Source organism: Psilocybe cubensis, chromosome 4 (genome assembly GCF_017499595.1).
Source record: "Psilocybe cubensis strain MGC-MH-2018 chromosome 4, whole genome shotgun sequence".
Taxonomy (NCBI): Eukaryota; Fungi; Basidiomycota; class Agaricomycetes; order Agaricales; family Agrocybaceae; genus Psilocybe; species Psilocybe cubensis.
In genome coordinates this window covers 880,412-897,338 of record NC_063002.1, presented here as the reverse complement: position 1 = coordinate 897,338, position 16,927 = coordinate 880,412, and the positions used below count along the sequence as shown (strand labels likewise).

Below are 16,927 nucleotides of genomic sequence, written 5' to 3'. Positions count from 1 at the left end.
ACAGCTCTTTTCGCATCGGAGTTCTGCCGTTTGTAGAAAATGCTAACGGTTCAGGTCATACTATACATGCCAATGGCGCATGACAGGCTATGCTGCACTCTCGTAATGTAGATCAATGGGGGATGGGTCTCTGCGTATTGTGTTCGTACCCCAAGGCCTAACTCACATTGTTTCAACCCGTGAAGACACCGCCTGTATATTTAATCTCGGCAAAGCCGGAATTTTACATATCCCAATCCTCTAATGAGAAAGCTAATACCCCAAAAGCAGGCGCAGCTTCACCACTCCCTCCTGCCAAGCTTTCCACACCGCGGCGCAGGAATCGTACCAAGCCATCCAACTCCGATGACATACGTTCTACCCCTGCATAAAAGTCGTCTTCAGTGGTCACCGAGGTACCCGCCATTGAGAAAGAGGGTTCAGGAGGGTCATTGATGTGCTCAGCCCCTTCCATATCTTCATCCGAGCTACTGTCGTCCTCATCTTGCAGATATTGAGAAAACCCAATGACATTTCGTTTTTGGCGTCTTTGGCGTCGGCTGCGGTGTCTCTTCATGATGACTGATTGTCGAGAAACATCCAGAGTGGCAGTGTTATCACCTGCAAATGCGACAAAGCCTTCGCTAAAATGAAGACACATGTCCAGGATGGAAAGTATAGCTCTTTGCAGGGCAGAGGTCTGTATGGTAGCTGTTAATCACAAATTATCAGAAAAGACTAATATGCAAACATTTGGTTTGAGTAGACAGCGTCCTCTTATTTTTTCAAGACTACAGGTGACCGTCAGATTTTTGAACTTCAACAGTGCGAATTTGAAAGGCATACTGTTCATCATGCAGTTGGATCATCTCGTCAAGAGACTTTGTCTTGCGAAAAGCCTCTCGAAATCGTGAAACTTCTGCATGAATGACCTAAGGGCATGAAGTTTGATTTAAAAAAATCGGAAGCAATTGAACCAAAACGCACGTATGTAGTAAGGAAGTTTAATAAAGTGCTGCCTCTCAAAATGAGAAAAAAATTAGTTGTTGACGGAAAACACGAACTCACTTAATAAACCAACTCAGTCTGCTTCGCATGGCATGGAAAACCTTCAGCTCCTCCCTTAACTTTTTCCCCCGCCCTTGATCGTCCCGAACCAAAATCCTCTCCAATACACTCTTGGCTCTGCGTATCTGCAGCAAAAATACGAAGATATCACTATATCCCTGAATTGTGGCTGGTTGGAATATATATGTTAACGGAAAAGGCACCGCATATTCCACAATAAGCCCGTCAATGGCCTTGACCGTACGCTTGATAGCCCTATCCTTCTCCTTGTTTCCTCGATATGCGAAGCGGACTAAAGAAGCATTGACCCATTCTGGTACTCCCGCGTTCCGGTTGGCGTCTATCACGTCGTTGAAGGCCGTATTGAGGAAATGGAAGTCGCTCCAAGGCTGCGTCGAGTCCATCTTCGCGAATAAAGTATCGATAAAGTGACTCATAGCATCTCCTCTCCGCATCAGGAAAAGGTCTTCGATGGATTCCAGATGTTTCCACACAGCACAATCATCAACTAAAACCTTCACAAGGCTAGAGGCGGTCGATTCACAGTGAGGCAAGAGACCATCGTAGATGAGACGCGATAAAGTATCCACAGAAACCGCAAACAAACCACCATGCCCTTCGGTAACTCCATCCTTGTCGCTTTGGTTATGATTTTCGGATCCAACGAGGTCTGCAAATGTCTTCCAGTCGTTGAAAACGTTTGAAAAAAGCGGTCCCCCAAGGGCCCTCATCAGGCCCACTGCCTTGCCTGTGCTCAACACCAATTCAGCAACATGTTCCAAAAATGACGGAATAGCTTTTCGACCAGACGTTATTTGGCCTTGTTCGTTATCCACAGGACCAAGCTCTCCATGAAATACAGCGCCCTCCCGCAGTGCATATCCCTCCTTCCAAAACTCCGGATCCAACAAACCAAGGCCCATCATCCCCACCCCAACACCACTGCTCTCAATAAAGAACTCCTCGTCTAATTCATCGGCCATATCCACTCTTCCGCTTGTCCCAACACCTAATCCTAGACCCATTCCATCTTTCAGCCATCTTCCAACCATACCCCAAACAGGCTCAGCAGTACGTATAAACACTCGCATAAGCTTATCGCTCGTCACTGCATCGCGCCTTTCCATATGTTGTTGCACATTCGAAAATAGCGTATCAAGTAAAAACGCGGTCAACGTTGCCGGCTGTCTAGTTTGTGTCCTTTGATCAAATAATGAAAAGTCTGCTCCGGGTTGGATCTGGAAAACCATCCGAACAACTTCAAGGAGAACATCGAATGTCGCCTCGTATTGATCCCGGATCTCTCGTTCTGTGCCCAGCAAACTGACGATGAGCGGTTCTTCGTCCATACCAATATAAGCAGTGCATATAGCCTCTTCTTTGGCTGAGCACCATGAATCAAACCTACGTACCACCTCGTCGATGGCATCAGCGAAGGCTTCGCAAGTACGCGTCGCAGTGGCTTTTCGGGTCGCGATTTGCTTCCCTGAGATGGATCGCGCAAAGACTGCGGCGGCAAATCTCCTCAAGTTATGCACGGTAGTCGCCGTATTTCCAAGAGAGGTTATTATTGACTCTTGGGAAGCCAGTGTTAGGTGAACCAATCTGGGTGTTTTTGGAGTCATCTGTAAATAAGCATGTTCAGAAGAGGTCGTATAATCCAGTCAATGGTCTCACCCGAAAGGCATTATCATTCCATTCGATGATTGTATTGTTATTACCTTGCAGTGCCATGAGAATCTCTCGGACCATGTCGGCTTCATCTATATAATGCTATTATAATCAAAGGGACGAGTAGCAAAGCATACACATCAACATACTTCTGGTTGTAGCATGGAGTGTGCGTCCTGGGACCCACTAGCGCGAGCAAGCACTTTGCTCAGAGTAGGGCCTGTACGCGAGGACATGAGTGGGCAGTCCAAGAAAGTAACTTCAAAAGACTAACCCAATGTAGATGGATCTCCAATAGAAAACGGGGCGTTAACATCAGCATCAGTGTGCCAATCATCTCTCCAATACTGTCTAGCTCGAAGTTCCTCAAACTGCTTCCGCTGCTCGTACAGAGGAATCCTAGGGGCATTGTCATGCGGTACCACAGGTTCAGGGGATGAAGGGCGACTTGATTCTGGCTCTGTGTACCTCTCGTAATCTGCAGATGAAAACGAATCGTCCTCGTCATCTAGTGCCAGATCATCAGAGTTAAGAGGGGAAAGCGATGGTGTACTATCCCATTCCTCTCTATCTGCTCTATCTTGTTTGCTCATCGACCGTACTGCACCAGCAGGCAAGCCATATACGCCTTCCCAGTGTTCACCTTCAAAGGGCTCTTCAGCCAGGATGTCTTTCCATGTTAACGTTGGCGGGGGAGGTGGAGGATTTTTGATGCCTTGAAGATAGACTTCGGCTCTATCCAATGTGACTTGGGAAGGTGGCTTTCCAAGAGTCAACTAGACTACAGCATTAAGAAAAAGTAAAGAGGACGCGGAGCATAGACGAACCAAAAACTGAAGATGGTCAGGTAGTCTCGAGCTCTGAACGAGTGAGTTAAGTCCAAGTCAAGGTGAGGATGATTTGGGCTGACTTTGATATCTTGATCCAAGTCCATTTCCCTTTCCTCGATATTTGCCTTTATCCTCTTGTAGGCCAGCTGCAGTGCCTCTCCAAAAGCATCTTGCGAATTAATTCGCGCCTTTAGAGCCAGCCTTGGTAAAGAAATCACCAATGATCAGGAAAGTCTGAGCATGATCAAGCCAGTTGACTCACCCACTTATCTGACGATCAATGACACTCATGTCCACACTCGCCGAAGCCTTATTGATTGTAGAGGTCTCCAGACTTCGGACAACATATTCTACAGCCTCGCGAAAATCGTCATCATCATCCGCGTCTGCAACTCCCTCGCCTCCATTTTCCTTCACCTCAAGTCCCGTCACCTGATTAACTAAGGTCTGAGCGAGAGGTATCAGACGTGATCTTGCTTGTCGTGAATTCGGCCGTTGGGAGAAACGGGAGCCTGGTCGTGTTGAAGCGCTTGAGAGTGGGCGATTCCCGAGGCTTGAGGAAGGACGAAGAGTATTTCTAGATGACGGTCTAGATAATAAGCTCGAGGGAGGTCTATTAGGCTGGCTTTTGACAGACAAGTTAGATGAACTGGAGGGTATCATGACAATCTAGAAATGACACTGGCCAGTCTGAGTGGAGAATTGAATGGGGCATAACGGGTCACGTGATGTGACTGACGCGCGGCTGCCATATCCATCTAAGTGGTATCGTATTTTTCAAAATACAATGAATATGGTGTCAAAGAATACAAGAACATAGATTATAACAACTATGAAATAAGGGTGATAATGTAGGTCTTTACTCCTGATAAGGGTATCCGAACTTAGGTTGGTCCTTGCGACGCCAGAGTTTCTTCCTGGGAAGAAAATGAGCTGCTTTAAAAGATACAAGTTACAAAGTCGACGACTTACTTTTTCTTGGTAGGCAGATGTTCAGCGAATACTTCTACGCAGAATTTTGCCTTGAATTCGCGGATGAACCTGGGATCCCTGATCGACCCATCAAAATTGAATGCAAATACAACGCAGGCAAAGTGGACATACCACAGCTCACTGGCAATGCCCAAGTCTTTACAACATCGCATAAGGGCATTGCTCTTGCATCCCTCTAACGCTGTAGATACTCCAGAAGGGTCAAAATACTCCTGCTCTCCTCTCGCTATTGCAACTAGCCTATTAACAAAGAGAATTTTTCGAAGTATCAGTTGATATTCAACAATCCTGAAGAGGTATGGCATAGTTACGAACCGACCAAGACAAACGAGTCCGTATTCTCGACTGACAATTTTCGGACCAACATTCGTTTCACTGCGTGGTGCAAGCCCCCATCCACCCGGTCCAAAAGCCTGGTTCAAGATTCTGCGATACTTAATTTCAGGGAGGTAAATTAATCCATCTGAAGCGAAGACATAGCAGCAGCATTGTAAGCCAACCCGTATCCCGTGTATCAAACCAAAGAATGACATTGCTTACCAGGCTTCATTTCGATGTCCATGGGATCAAGAGGGGCCTGCAATATCTTCGCGGCCTCCTTTGGGAATGGTTGAACCCCCAAACCAGAATAGCTCTTCGACCAATCTGTTGACCCGTCCGGCGCGTTAACATCAGGAAAGTAAGGTGTTTCAGCTTGCGCAGGAGTGGGAGAGGATGGAGTTGTGGTAGAGGAAGATGCTGCTGGCGAGGGTGGCGGCACAGAGGTGTTATATGTCGCGGTTGCTAGAATACGGCGACCTACATGGGCGTTGAGGCGCCAACTTGTGACTGAAGAATGCTGAAAAAAGAGCCGCTTCGAAGACGAAATGAAGATCCTTTGCATTCCAACGCCGGCCATGACGTCGAGCAATGCAAGAAGTTGGTCCTGAAGCTGAGTAAATCAACTTCGACTGTTGTAATTTGTAACTGTTGGACGCGCGCGTGCAATCCAAAGCCGTGCAAGTGTTTGTTTACTTTCAATGTTTGGATTGAGTGTCTCCGCCATGCTGACCAATCAAAGTTGATTGCGTATGGATCCAAATTCCAAAAATAGAACATCACTTAGAAATTCTTCCAGTTCAATTCAAGTTGCTTGGTTTTTTCAATGCTTATTTCGTCCAATTCAACTAAATCTTTTCGGAATCAATCTATCCAAGGACATTATCAATAATGTGGGTTCAATCTCGCTGCTACGCCGACTCGAACTATTAGTACTCAGTCTTTGCTTATTGGAGGCTACTAGCTAGATGTTCAAAAATCATCCTTCCCCCCGGATAGTGCTTCCAATGGCCATATTAAAGCGGTTCATATATACAACTATAAAGTTATATACAAAATAGCAACCTTCAGGGCGCCTATAAGGCAAGTTCCGCAGTGCGGAGCGTTGAAAAGGTCTCGAATGGATGGTATCAAATATTTGCCCGTTCCTTTGCGTTTATTAGAGACCGTTTCTGAGTATTTTGTCACGGCATGAAGTAGTTTGAGTTGAAGCAACGTGTTTGGTTCGCTTTCAACACTTTTTCAAAGTTCAATGAATGGCGGGCCGCGATAGCCGGGTATTGCACCCGAACTGATTCCCAAACCTCCTGAACGTCTCAATGCCCTTTGAATTGCCTCACGAGCCCCGGCTCAGAATATCAGTTGGCCCGGATGCGTTTGCCAATTCCTCTACGTTCTGCTTCGCACCCTCTCCAGAGGCGGTCTCTGGTAGCTTCAGGGCAACTCATCAATCTTTACCAACTCCGTTTACAAAGAATGGCAAGCTCACAACCATCAGTGGTTCGTCTGCTACTTGCCTGCTATCGTTTTGAACACGGGCGACTGATGGCTCGTGTTTTGGTATCCAGTTCGGCCTGAAAGACCCCAGCTTGATTAAATTTCAAGCCTTGATCGACGGAAAGTGGGTAAATGCAAAAAGTGGGGATACTATCACTGTTACGAGTGAGTTCACGCATCCTTCTAGTCCGTCGCACTCCAGGAGGTGCATAGTACTGAGGGATACCCTTCAGACCCTGCTACCAATGAGGAGCTTGGGACAGTACCGGAAATGGGCTTGGCCGAAACCAAGGAAGCCATTGAAGCTGCAGCCAAAGCGTTCCCATCCTGGAGCAGGACCACAGCCAAAGCACGCATCCTTCACCTATCGTTCTTCACTCGAGAATTGTTAACACATTCCCTCATTTTAATAGTACCGCCATGATCTCCTCCTCAAGCTGTTTGCACTCATGCAGGAGCACCACGATGATCTCGGCCGTCTGATTGTACGCTTTCCATAACTTTGACGTCATGCATGAGAGTAACTAAGGGCGCGTTCCACCAGACCGTTGAGAATGGCAAAACTCTCGCAGAGGGGAAGGTAAAAATAATCCACTTCTCCAAATAGACGCGTCAGGACTTACATACGTTAGGGCGAAAATACCTACAGTGCCTCTTTCTTTGAGGTGAGCTTATTTCTCAACATGATCGCGTGTCTTCTTACTCAAAACATCCCAGTGGTTTGGTAAATAACTATTTCTGGCTAAAATAAACAAATCTCCAATACTGATTCCCGCAATAGCTGAGGAGGCCGTCCGTACATACGGAGGTTGGTGCTCAATATTATTTGGATAGTCCAACTTCTCATCCACTTCAAACAGAACAAATACCCGCAGCTACACCTGGAAACCGCAATATAGTAATCAAGCAGCCAATTGGTACGCGTCTTCAACTCCCATACAAAAATCATTCTGATGTCTTTTAGGTGTTGTGTATGTTTTAGCTCACTTGAATGCAATTCGCCGTCTTGACGAGTACCTAGGTCGATTCTTACCCCATGGAACTTCCCGTCGGCCATGATTACCCGCAAATTAGGTGCGGCATTAGCTGCAGGCTGTACAGCAGTCATCAAGCCCCCTCCCGAGACACCCTTCTCTGCTCTGGCACTCGCTGAGGTAAATGCCTTGTACGCGTTCTTGACAACCGTTTAACTTACTGGATTACAATAGCTTTCAAAGAGGGCTGGGATTCCAGATGGTGTCATCAACATCGTCACTACGCAGAAGAACGTCATCGAAGTCGGCAAAGAGATGTGCGAGAACAAGGCGGTGAAGAAGGTAAGCTTCACCGGGTCTACGCCTGTTGCAAAGTTGCTCGCGGGTTTGGCTTCGACCACATTGAAAAAGTAAGTTTTTGCACGCGTGTATTCGCGTCATAGTTCTAGTATTCACCCTCTATACCATGTAGAGTCTCGCTGGAAGCCGGTGGAAACGCGCCATTCATCGTTTTCGACGATGCGAATATCGATGAAGCCGTAGAAGGTTTGTATTTTGCAAGATAAAGTTTATATTTTACTAACCTAGTTAAAATCTAGCCGCCATCCTCTGCAAATTCAGAGGCAGCGGGCAAACATGCGTCTGCGCTAACCGCATCTATGTACACTCTTCTGTCTACGCCGACTTTGCATCGCGTCTCGCCGACCGCGTGGCCAAGTTCAAAGTGGGCAACGGGCTCGAAGAGGGAGTGTAAGTCCTTCATCCCTCTCTCATAAAGTCAATTCGTATAATTGGATATTCTAGAACTCATGGACCTCTAATCCACGCGCGCGCCGTCGAGAAAGTCGAGCGGCACGTCAACGACGCGGTACAAAAAGGCGCACAGGTCCTCGTAGGCGGCAAAGTCCTCGCCCCCTCCTCCTCCGACACCTCAGGGCCCAACACATTCTTCCTCCCAACCGTGCTCTCGGACGTACCAACAGACGCGCTGATCAACACAGAAGAGACGTTCGGGCCCGTCGCGGCGCTATGCAGCTTCGAGACGGAGGAGGAGGTCATCCGCCTCGCGAACGCGACGGACGTCGGGCTCGCGGGGTACTTTTTCTCGCGCGATGTCGGGCGGGTGTGGCGCGTGGCGGAGCGGCTTGAGGTGGGCATGGTCGGTGCGAACACGGGGATTATCAGTCAGGCTGTGATTCCGTTCGGCGGGATCAAGGAGAGCGGGCTGGGCAGAGAGGGCGGGCATGGGATTGAGGAGTATTTGAATACCAAGTTGATTGTGTTTGGCGGGTTGGGTGCTTGAGGGTGGCTTTGAAGTGTTGTATGTATGTGTGTATGTACTTGTATCTCTCAAAAACCTGGACATTCCTAGTCGTTCTGTAAAGTGTTACCCTTTTGTTACAAGCTGCAACGGGATGGACCATAAAAGCAGGATAAAAGGTTCTGCCATCTATACATATAATCTGCGCTAGCATTTAACTTGAATATCATAAAACATCATTCTCCATAAGGATGCATTAGGACACCCTTGTCCAAATAAAAAAAAGGTAGAAACAGATGATGCCAATTCACACATACAAGTAAACCACATCCATCTAGATCCTCTCTTCCTTTCGTTTCCTTTCGTTGTTATTTACAACCTCGCCAACAAATTCCCAGTCGCAGGCTTCTCTTCAACGACATCATTCGCGAGCGTGCCAATTCCGTTCCCAAGCCACACGCTCATTTTGTCGCCTCCCTTGATGTACACGGGCGGGTTGCGGACGAAGCCGACGCCCTTGGGCGTGCCTGTCAGAATGATGCTGCCGGGCACGAGGGTAGTGCCTTGTGAGAGGAAGGCAACTGTTTGGCGGACGGTGAAAATTTGTTCGCTGGATGAATGGGATATGATGGGTCAGTGGGAATTAGAGGCGGAATTGGGAAGAAGGGGAGAAGGCGTACGCGGTGGTGCCGTCTTGGAGGACCTGTCCGTTTACGGTGCACTTGAGGAGCACGTTTTGTGGGTCGGTGATGATTTTGCTAGAGACAAGGCAGGGGCCAAGTGGGTTGGTGTTGTCTGCCAAATTACGGTTAGCCTAGAGTATGGCTGAAAAGGAGAAAGACGACCCACCAAAGCTCTTGGAGAAGCCCCATTGGGAGACAGCAAGCTGGTGTTTGCGGAACGACACCTACAAGCAAGCCAAGACAAGTCAGTAATGAATATTTGCGTCGGTGCCCAGACACACTGACATCATTAGCGCCTGTGTAGCCGAGGACGTAATCGAGCGCTTTATCCTCCGGGACGTTTTTGGCGGCCTTTCCGATGACGATGACGAGCTCTGCTTCGTAATCTGGAAGAATGTCTTTGGGTGGCTGTGAAACGCGGGGGATGATCACTTGAGCCAGGGGCCCGACGAGGGCTGTGACGGGTTTATAGAATAAGATCGGGAAGCTGTAGAAGAGGCCGGCACGAGATTAACGATGATGATATTAATTGGAAATGAAGGAATTGCTGGGTATTACGCACGCAGGTTTGGCCATTTTGGCTTCAGCCTATTAAACAGCAGAGTCAGTTTAGATTGGGTGGTCGGAAAGGGAGAGATGGAACGTACGGCATGGTCAGAGTAGTTCAGACCCAAGCAGCGAACGACCTTGATCTCTTCGTTGGAAAGCGGGGCGAGAAGCTTGGACACAGTGAGAACATTGTTCGAGACCGAGGCTGCTGGATCGAGCGCGGAACCAATGATTTCACGGGCTTTGATCGTGCTCCCTTCCAACGCAGCGAGGCCGACTGCAAATTTGCTAGTACGTCAGAGGAAAGGGTGAATTTGCAATAAAGTACACGGGGCGTACCATCTAGCCCAGCATCTACCGGTTCTCCGATGTGCACTCGGGACGTCTCTACAGCGACGAAACGGATGAGACGGGACCATTGCTATGCACGAATACAAATTAGAAATTTGCGGCGCTGGCCAACATGCTGCTCACCGTTCTGATGGGCGACATTGCGGACGGGTCTGAAAATCGGGATGCTGGTGGTGTTAAGAGAAAGAGAAAGAGGGAGATAAGATTTAGCCCGCGGCGGACCGTTCAAGTCCTATCTTGGGCGTGCCCCGTTGCCGTTGCCGGGTAGTCGTGAGAGGAAAAATGCCTCGTGGATGGGTGACCATCGCTGAGAGCGACGACAAGGCGTGCTCAGACAGGAACAAGGCGCGAATTTGACGATGGGGAGGACAGGCAGCGAGGCCGAAAGACAAAATGAGCGTCGGAGTTGGCAGCTGAAAATCAAATACAAAGAAGGGATTGACTCGATCACGTGAGGGAGTGCACCTTTGAACAACAATAACGCGTTTCAAATCCAACCAGAAATAGAAGAATGCGCAAACATTCTTCACGCCTCTTCTAGTCCTCCTTCCTGCCCCCATATCCCTCCCAGTCCTCCCCGCTGTCTGCCTCTGCCGTCCCCCCGTTTTCTCCGCTATGCAACTCGCAGAGCTTATCGACCCCATGCGCGACCGTCTACAGCGCGCCCTCGACGAGGTATGGTCCTTGTTCATCTTTTGCCCCAGCGCCGAGTAGATAGATAGCTCATCCGATCCGCATATAGCTCGCCTCCTCGCGCTCCACTCTTAAATCCAAGATGAAAGCCCTCCAGAGCCTCGAACGAGAGCTCGCCCAGGCGTGCTTCGACACCGCCAACGACGCGCAGGCCAAGGATGCGTTCATGGCCCTGCAGTATACCTTTGAATGCAATAGTGAGTCGCATGCATCGTGCATCTTTGTCCTCGTGTAACAGCCGTGCAGTACCCTCGCATCTTTTGCCGTGGATAGTCACCGCGACTGCGCGTTTGGAGGCCTTGTTGAGCAAGTCGTCGGCGGATGGTGCGTGCCACTTTGATGTTCTACATCCGACTACTGACCAGCCGCCGTAAAGACAACCGTGCCTCAGAAGCAGAGGAACTCGTCGCCCAACTTTCCCTATCGCTCTCGCTGATACAGGGCGTCGTGTTGAACCACGAGGCAAGCAAGCACTATCTTGGCAGACGCTCAGCTCTCGAGGTGAGGCACTCACACGTTCCATTCGCGGTTCTCCCAGCTCACATAGCGCGTGTCCTAGATTCTGCTAGACCTCCTCCTCGCCTCGCGTCATGTCAATTCATCTTCATCGTCGTCATCGTCATCAGACTCTCCGGCTCCAACCCAAGCGATGCCAAGCACAACTCCCCCACTGACGTCAATCGTCCTCGACACGCTCCTATGCATCCTCGTCGACTCCTCGAAAGCCCTGCGCGCATTCGAAGAAGCCAACGGTGTCCAATCAATCGTCAAAATTCTCAAACGCGCAGGCACACCGCGCGAAGTCCGGTACGCTTCTGATTAGCTGTCATATACACTCTATCTGCGCCTATACTCATAACTTTGCTAGCATGAAATGCCTTGAATTCCTATACTTCTACCTCCTCGATGAGACACCGTCGCTTGAGTCGCTCACATCGACCCAGCCCACGCCACCGCCCACAGCCCCCGCCACGCCAGCACGCTCCTTGGCCAGCCCGCCAGGGTCCGCGTCGTCCGGAGTAGGGTCAGCAAAACCCAAGCCCAAGCCCTATCTCAACGCGACGCCCATGCGGCCCTCCGCATCCAACTCTTCTCGCTTCGGCTCGTCGATCTTCCCCTCAACTTCGACGTCGTCTGCGGCTACGTCATCGCCGACGCCTTCGGGGACTCATGTGGATGTGGATGCAGCCAAGACGGGGGGGACGGCTGCGCTCTCGACGTCCGCGTCGTCCAATTCGTCTGCGGCGTCCCGCTCGACGTCGGGCAGCTCGAGCTCGAACCATTCGTTCTCATCTAGCATGTCGGCGTCGACGAACGCGTCGTCGATGCTTGGCACGTCGCCTAGCAAGGCACACGCGCATAGATCCAAAGCCGCGTCGCCCGTGAAAGTGTCTTCGTCGTCCTCGTCCTCGCCCACGTCGGGGTCGGCGCTGCTGCCGAAGTTGGTGTCTGCGAAGAGGATGTTGACGCCTATTACGAACAGGCAGAGTGCGATGGGGAGCACGTCCCCACCGACGTCGCCTCCTTTGTCCGATTCACCTGGATCTGCGTCGGCGTCGGCGTCTGCATCTCCGTCTGCTGGGGGCAGGTTCCCGCAGCTACGGAGCATGATGATGTTGAGGAAGGAGGTGGACTATGTGCCGCTTAGCCCGACGAAGCCTAATGCACCGTCGTCCTCGTCGCCGGTGCCACAGCCTGCGCTTGTGTCAACGCCCACGGCGAAGACGACTGTGGGTGGGCACAAGAAGAGTTTGTCGGCGAGTGCGAGTTTGCAGATGCGTTCAAGGAGAAGTGGGGATGAGAGTGGGATGGGGATGGGGACGCCGCCGCCTTTGCCGCCGTTGCCTAATGCGCGCGCGTATACACATGGGCATCATAGGCACCAGTCGAGCGCTGCGGGGCTCGGGAAGCATTATTCAGAGGATGTGATCGCACGTAGGCAAAATGAGCTTGAAAAGGAGAGGGAGAAGGAGCTGGAACTTTCACTTGGTCTTACCACCACCGCCGTTGAGAAGGAGAAAAAGCGGCGCGAGCAGGAGGGCGGGTGTTGGAAGACGACGGAGGAGAAGAAGGAGCTTTTGGGTACGATGTTGGGGAATGTGGATGCGCTTGTGGAGGGCGTGCGGAAGGCGGGGATTTGGGGGCTTGGTTGATGCAAGATGCGAGATATGAGTTTACCTGGAAAAGAGGAAGGAGGGGTGGATCGATGATCGCTGTCTGCTTTGCTTTGCTTTGCTTTGCTGTCTATGTCTCTCTTTCTCTTTCCTTTCTCTTTTCTAGGAGTGTATGTGGGGAACTTTGGGTCTGCTGTCTGTGTTTCTATATAGTTATTGCTTTGTTGGTTATGTCTCTCTCTCTTTCTTTCTTTTGCTGTCGTTGTTATCCTCGTCGTTGCAATATGCTATCGTTTTTTTTTCTCTCTCTTTTTTTCAAGTTTGTTTTGGTGCGAGTGTAAGGAATGAACAGGTGTAATGGAGAGGAGAGCAAATGAAAGCGATGTTTTCGTACATGATTATTTTTGGATCTATAGCACACATTCCACCACCAACCACACCATCCAAGCCGTCACTCGACACCTGATTCAACTAGTTCGCTCGACTCGACTCAACTCATGACGACCGCCACACCATCTTGCCCACATTGTCAACGGGCGGCGCGCCCCATACTAGCGTCTTGCTTTGCGGATCGAGCAGCCAGGGTAGTCGGCTGTCGAGGTGCGTGAGCAGGCCTTTCGATTTGGACTTGGACACTTCGCTGAGCACTGTCGACGCGGCTGGGTTCGGTAGCGGAGATGTTGCGTGGGACGCAGCGAACGTCGGTGAGGCTGTCCCCGTCACATTCACACTCGCATTCGCATTCGCATCAACACTTGTACTGGTACCCGCACCCGCACCCGCACCCGCACCCGCATGCTTGCCCTCAGTAGCCTTTGCCAACACCGCAACACCGAGCCCCGTCCCTGTCCCCGTCGCCCCGAGCGCGTCGGCCTCTTCGTCGATATCGTCAAAGACGTCCTGTTTGACGGCGCTGATGGAGTAGGCCCAGACGCCGACTGAGAATGCGGCGAGGAAGAGGCCTAGGATGGCGTTTTTGACGCGGTAGGGCTCGCGTGCGCGTTTGAGCCCGGGAGACATTGTCTGTGCGCATGGACAGTGGGATGTGAGTTAGGATATGGCATGGTATGGTTGAGGATGAAGAGACTTACGCCTGCTTTGGGCCTGTAGGACTTCATGGCCTCTTTTCTGTCGATGTATTGCGACATATTTTGTATGGACGAGTTGTGGTGGAACGCAAGTTTCGGGAAACACAGTGTCCGTTTTCGGAACTATTTTTGTCTGGAACGGGTTATGTCATCCATCGTCTACTATCATTATCTCCACCACAGATGCCAACTTGGATCTACAGTGCTAAACTGATCCTCGATAGTATTGCTTCAAGCTCTACTGCTAAAGACACAGCTACTCAGTGTGAATTCTGGCTTGATCGAGACTGTAATTCTCAGGCTCGCACAGAGCTGCACGGGGATATATATCGAAAGGGGATCGAGTTTGTTTTCCCGCATTGTCCGCCTATTTAGGGCGATAATAACACAAGTCAAAGCGTGCACATCGAGTGCGCCTGGCCTGGGTGGGCAGAGGGCTCGCGGGCGTCGAGTCGAGCGCACACCCGACGAGTCGTTGATGATGGTGTGTGGAGAGCTCGACAGGAGATGAATTAGAAGGTGGCCCCCCGTGTGAAGGCTTAATTTGTCTGCATCTGTTTGCCGTCCTGTGGCTATCGATGCCTGTAAAGACAAAGAGCCTTGATAAAAAAAATAAAAAAGAGGATGGAGACGCTTTTGTGGTAACAATGCCAACAGCGAGGAGGACAAGTAATAATATTACAACAGAGGTGAAAGATTGATGATATGAAGGGAGACTGCAAAAGGCGATAACATCCAAGGAGGCAATTTGCAATTTGTTAGCATTCACCGTTCCTTATTCCTCTCCAGTCAACTCCCAACTAGTCTTTCTGCCGATTTACTAGCAATGTCCTCGCGAAAGGCTCCTCGATGTCGCTCTTGCAAGCATCCGATGAAGGGCCACAATAAACTCGGTCTCTGCATGTCTGCATCTCCAGAGGTTCTCTCCAGGGAAGAAGAAGAAGCAGAGCAGCAGCAACAGCAACAGCAACAGCAACAACAGCAAGCACAAGCACAAGCACAAGCGCAGGATGGCGCAGCAGGCTCATCTCGCGCCTCTGCGCACTCGTACATGTCCCCGCCACCCACGCCCCCGCCCTCCTCCGCCTACGCCGCCACTTCCACTGATCCACAGGCACAAGCTGCAAATGCCGCCATCGCCCCAGCGATAAGCCCCCTCGTCCCAAACCCACAGGCCCAGCAGCAACAGCAGCAGCCTCAACGGCGCGTCCACATCCCGCGCACCTACACCCCCGCGATCTTGTCCGAGCCGTCCTTCGTCATCCCCGAGACGGGCTACTTCCACCGGCGCAACCCAAACTTTGTCCACCCACCACCGCGCCAGGTCCTCCCCGATCCCTACTCCAACTCCCACAGCGCGTACAGCGGTGGCCCTCTACGCCACTTTGGCGACCACAACCCCGACGAGGAGGATGACGACGACGACGACTACAACGGCGGGCCCGGCGCACAGACGCCCACGGTGATCGTCGGATCGGACGGCGAGACCGTCGAGGCGCTCAGCGATCGCTCACGGTCCGCGAGCCCTGGCCCACCAGGCGACACGCGCTCGCGCACCCCACGACCACGCGCGAACCCCTACGCCGCGGACAGCAGCATGTTCTCCTCTTCGTCGTCCTTCTTCGGTGCCCCTCCTGCGCGCACCAGCAAGCCGCGGTACCGCACCGAAGCGGAGGAGCGCTGCGAGCGGCGCGCGGGGCAGCGGCACTCGCGCTCGCCGCGCCCGCCAAAGACGCAGCGCAATGGCAGCGTCATCGCAGGCGGGCTGGCGTACCTCGGGAGCTTCAAATGGATCCGCAGTCCGACGCCGTCCGAGGCGAGCACCGCGTACGTCCCTGCGGCCACGACGACCGCGACGGGTGCTGGGGTTGTGGGCGCGGGTGCGGGTGCACGGCACCGCTCAAGGAGTCTGGGGTACAGGCACCCGCATCGTGCGCAGCCGCACCACCACCAGGCGGTCGCGGCGGGTGCGGGCGAGGCGAAGATTTCGACGCGCGATATGATGGTGCTCGGCCTCGTCGTGGTCGTTGGCTCTGCGGTGTCGATGATGCTGGTGATGTATGTAGGCTTGAGATCTCTCCGGTCGATTTTGTAGGACAGACGGTGCGGGTTACTGAACACCGTCTACCAGCAATATCTCCCTCCGCTGCATACGCATAATGACCGTCCGTCTACTGCTTCTACCGTACACATTACGAATATCCTACGAATCCTACGACTCGCCGCACTTCCGCCGTCACAGTCAATCCACCCACCCACCCGCCGCCGATCGATAATCGTTACCCTAATCTGCCTGCCTGCCTGCCTAGCTCTGACAGCCCAACCCCAACCCCCACGGACACAACCACACACGCACACGTACATACCACAACCATCGGAGGGATCGACCTAGAGTCTCTATATTTTATACGTATTGTTATTCAACCCCTATAAATTCTAGAACCCTACGTTTTTCTCATATTTCCCTTCCCTTCCCTTCGCCTTTTACATATGTTGTTTATGCCTGTTGGCGGTGTTATCGGTGTTGCTGTTGTTGTTGCTGTTTGTCGTCGCCGTTCGTCGTGTCGTGCTTATTGTGTTTGCTCTTTTTTTTGTTCTCGTGCTCGTCTTCGTGCTCGTTTTGTTCTGTTCTGTTCTCGTTTTTTTAGTACAGTTACCATCTTCTCCATTCACCTTTTTTTCTTCCCCTCCAATGGCTTACTGCCCTTTATATATACACCTTGTCTTCCGCGTACAAACCTAATTACGCGTCTCTTTTTTTCATCCACATTGCCCTCCACCCCATCTCACGCCCGCCCATCCCTCTTATCCCTACTTGCTTCATTTTCAATTTTCAAGTTTCAAATTTTCATTTTTTT

The 16,927-nt window shown here is 51.2% G+C and overlaps 7 protein-coding genes across 7 annotated transcripts; 3 read left to right on the top strand and 4 right to left on the bottom strand.

Annotated features, from left to right (window-relative positions):
• Window positions 1-223: 223 nt before the first annotated feature.
• Window positions 224-4,211, bottom strand: JR316_0004397 (Gamma-tubulin complex component 5; the record flags this gene model as incomplete). The annotated part of the gene is made up of 11 exons (XM_047890163.1): window positions 224-679; window positions 731-770; window positions 826-911; window positions 967-994; window positions 1,048-2,672; window positions 2,725-2,820; window positions 2,868-2,938; window positions 2,993-3,494; window positions 3,546-3,578; window positions 3,629-3,749; window positions 3,811-4,211. 11 exons carry the CDS (start codon window positions 4,209-4,211, stop codon window positions 224-226), a joined length of 3,459 nt encoding a protein of 1,152 aa, XP_047749924.1.
• A 196-nt stretch (window positions 4,212-4,407) lies between these two features.
• Window positions 4,408-5,439, bottom strand: JR316_0004396 (Mitochondrial genome maintenance protein; the record flags this gene model as incomplete). Its single annotated transcript, XM_047890162.1, has 5 exons — window positions 4,408-4,465; window positions 4,521-4,598; window positions 4,653-4,781; window positions 4,857-5,004; window positions 5,082-5,439. 5 exons carry the CDS (start codon window positions 5,437-5,439, stop codon window positions 4,408-4,410), a joined length of 771 nt encoding a protein of 256 aa, XP_047749923.1.
• Window positions 5,440-6,870: 1,431 nt separating this feature from the next.
• Window positions 6,871-8,633, top strand: JR316_0004395 (Putative succinate-semialdehyde dehydrogenase [NADP(+)]; the record flags this gene model as incomplete). Its single annotated transcript, XM_047890161.1, has 11 exons — window positions 6,871-6,936; window positions 6,989-7,021; window positions 7,074-7,080; window positions 7,138-7,164; window positions 7,217-7,273; window positions 7,321-7,327; window positions 7,378-7,510; window positions 7,565-7,740; window positions 7,803-7,876; window positions 7,930-8,080; window positions 8,135-8,633. 11 exons carry the CDS (start codon window positions 6,871-6,873, stop codon window positions 8,631-8,633), a joined length of 1,230 nt encoding a protein of 409 aa, XP_047749922.1.
• Window positions 8,634-8,963: 330 nt separating this feature from the next.
• JR316_0004394 (Fumarylacetoacetate hydrolase domain-containing protein 2) lies at window positions 8,964-10,315 on the bottom strand (the record flags this gene model as incomplete). Its single annotated transcript, XM_047890160.1, has 8 exons — window positions 8,964-9,201; window positions 9,272-9,386; window positions 9,441-9,498; window positions 9,560-9,761; window positions 9,837-9,862; window positions 9,922-10,100; window positions 10,163-10,244; window positions 10,298-10,315. The coding sequence occupies 8 exons, from the start codon at window positions 10,313-10,315 to the stop codon at window positions 8,964-8,966; spliced, it is 918 nt and encodes a 305-aa protein (XP_047749921.1).
• Window positions 10,316-10,789: 474 nt separating this feature from the next.
• On the top strand, window positions 10,790-13,020 carry JR316_0004393 (uncharacterized protein; the record flags this gene model as incomplete). Its single annotated transcript, XM_047890159.1, has 6 exons — window positions 10,790-10,849; window positions 10,917-11,064; window positions 11,114-11,191; window positions 11,244-11,368; window positions 11,427-11,674; window positions 11,736-13,020. 6 exons carry the CDS (start codon window positions 10,790-10,792, stop codon window positions 13,018-13,020), a joined length of 1,944 nt encoding a protein of 647 aa, XP_047749920.1.
• Window positions 13,021-13,476: 456 nt separating this feature from the next.
• JR316_0004392 (uncharacterized protein) lies at window positions 13,477-14,129 on the bottom strand (the record flags this gene model as incomplete). Its single annotated transcript, XM_047890158.1, has 2 exons — window positions 13,477-14,004; window positions 14,073-14,129. 2 exons carry the CDS (start codon window positions 14,127-14,129, stop codon window positions 13,477-13,479), a joined length of 585 nt encoding a protein of 194 aa, XP_047749919.1.
• Window positions 14,130-14,895: 766 nt separating this feature from the next.
• Window positions 14,896-16,164, top strand: JR316_0004391 (uncharacterized protein; the record flags this gene model as incomplete). Its single annotated transcript, XM_047890157.1, has 1 exon — window positions 14,896-16,164. The coding sequence occupies one exon, from the start codon at window positions 14,896-14,898 to the stop codon at window positions 16,162-16,164; it is 1,269 nt and encodes a 422-aa protein (XP_047749918.1).
• Window positions 16,165-16,927: the final 763 nt, after the last annotated feature.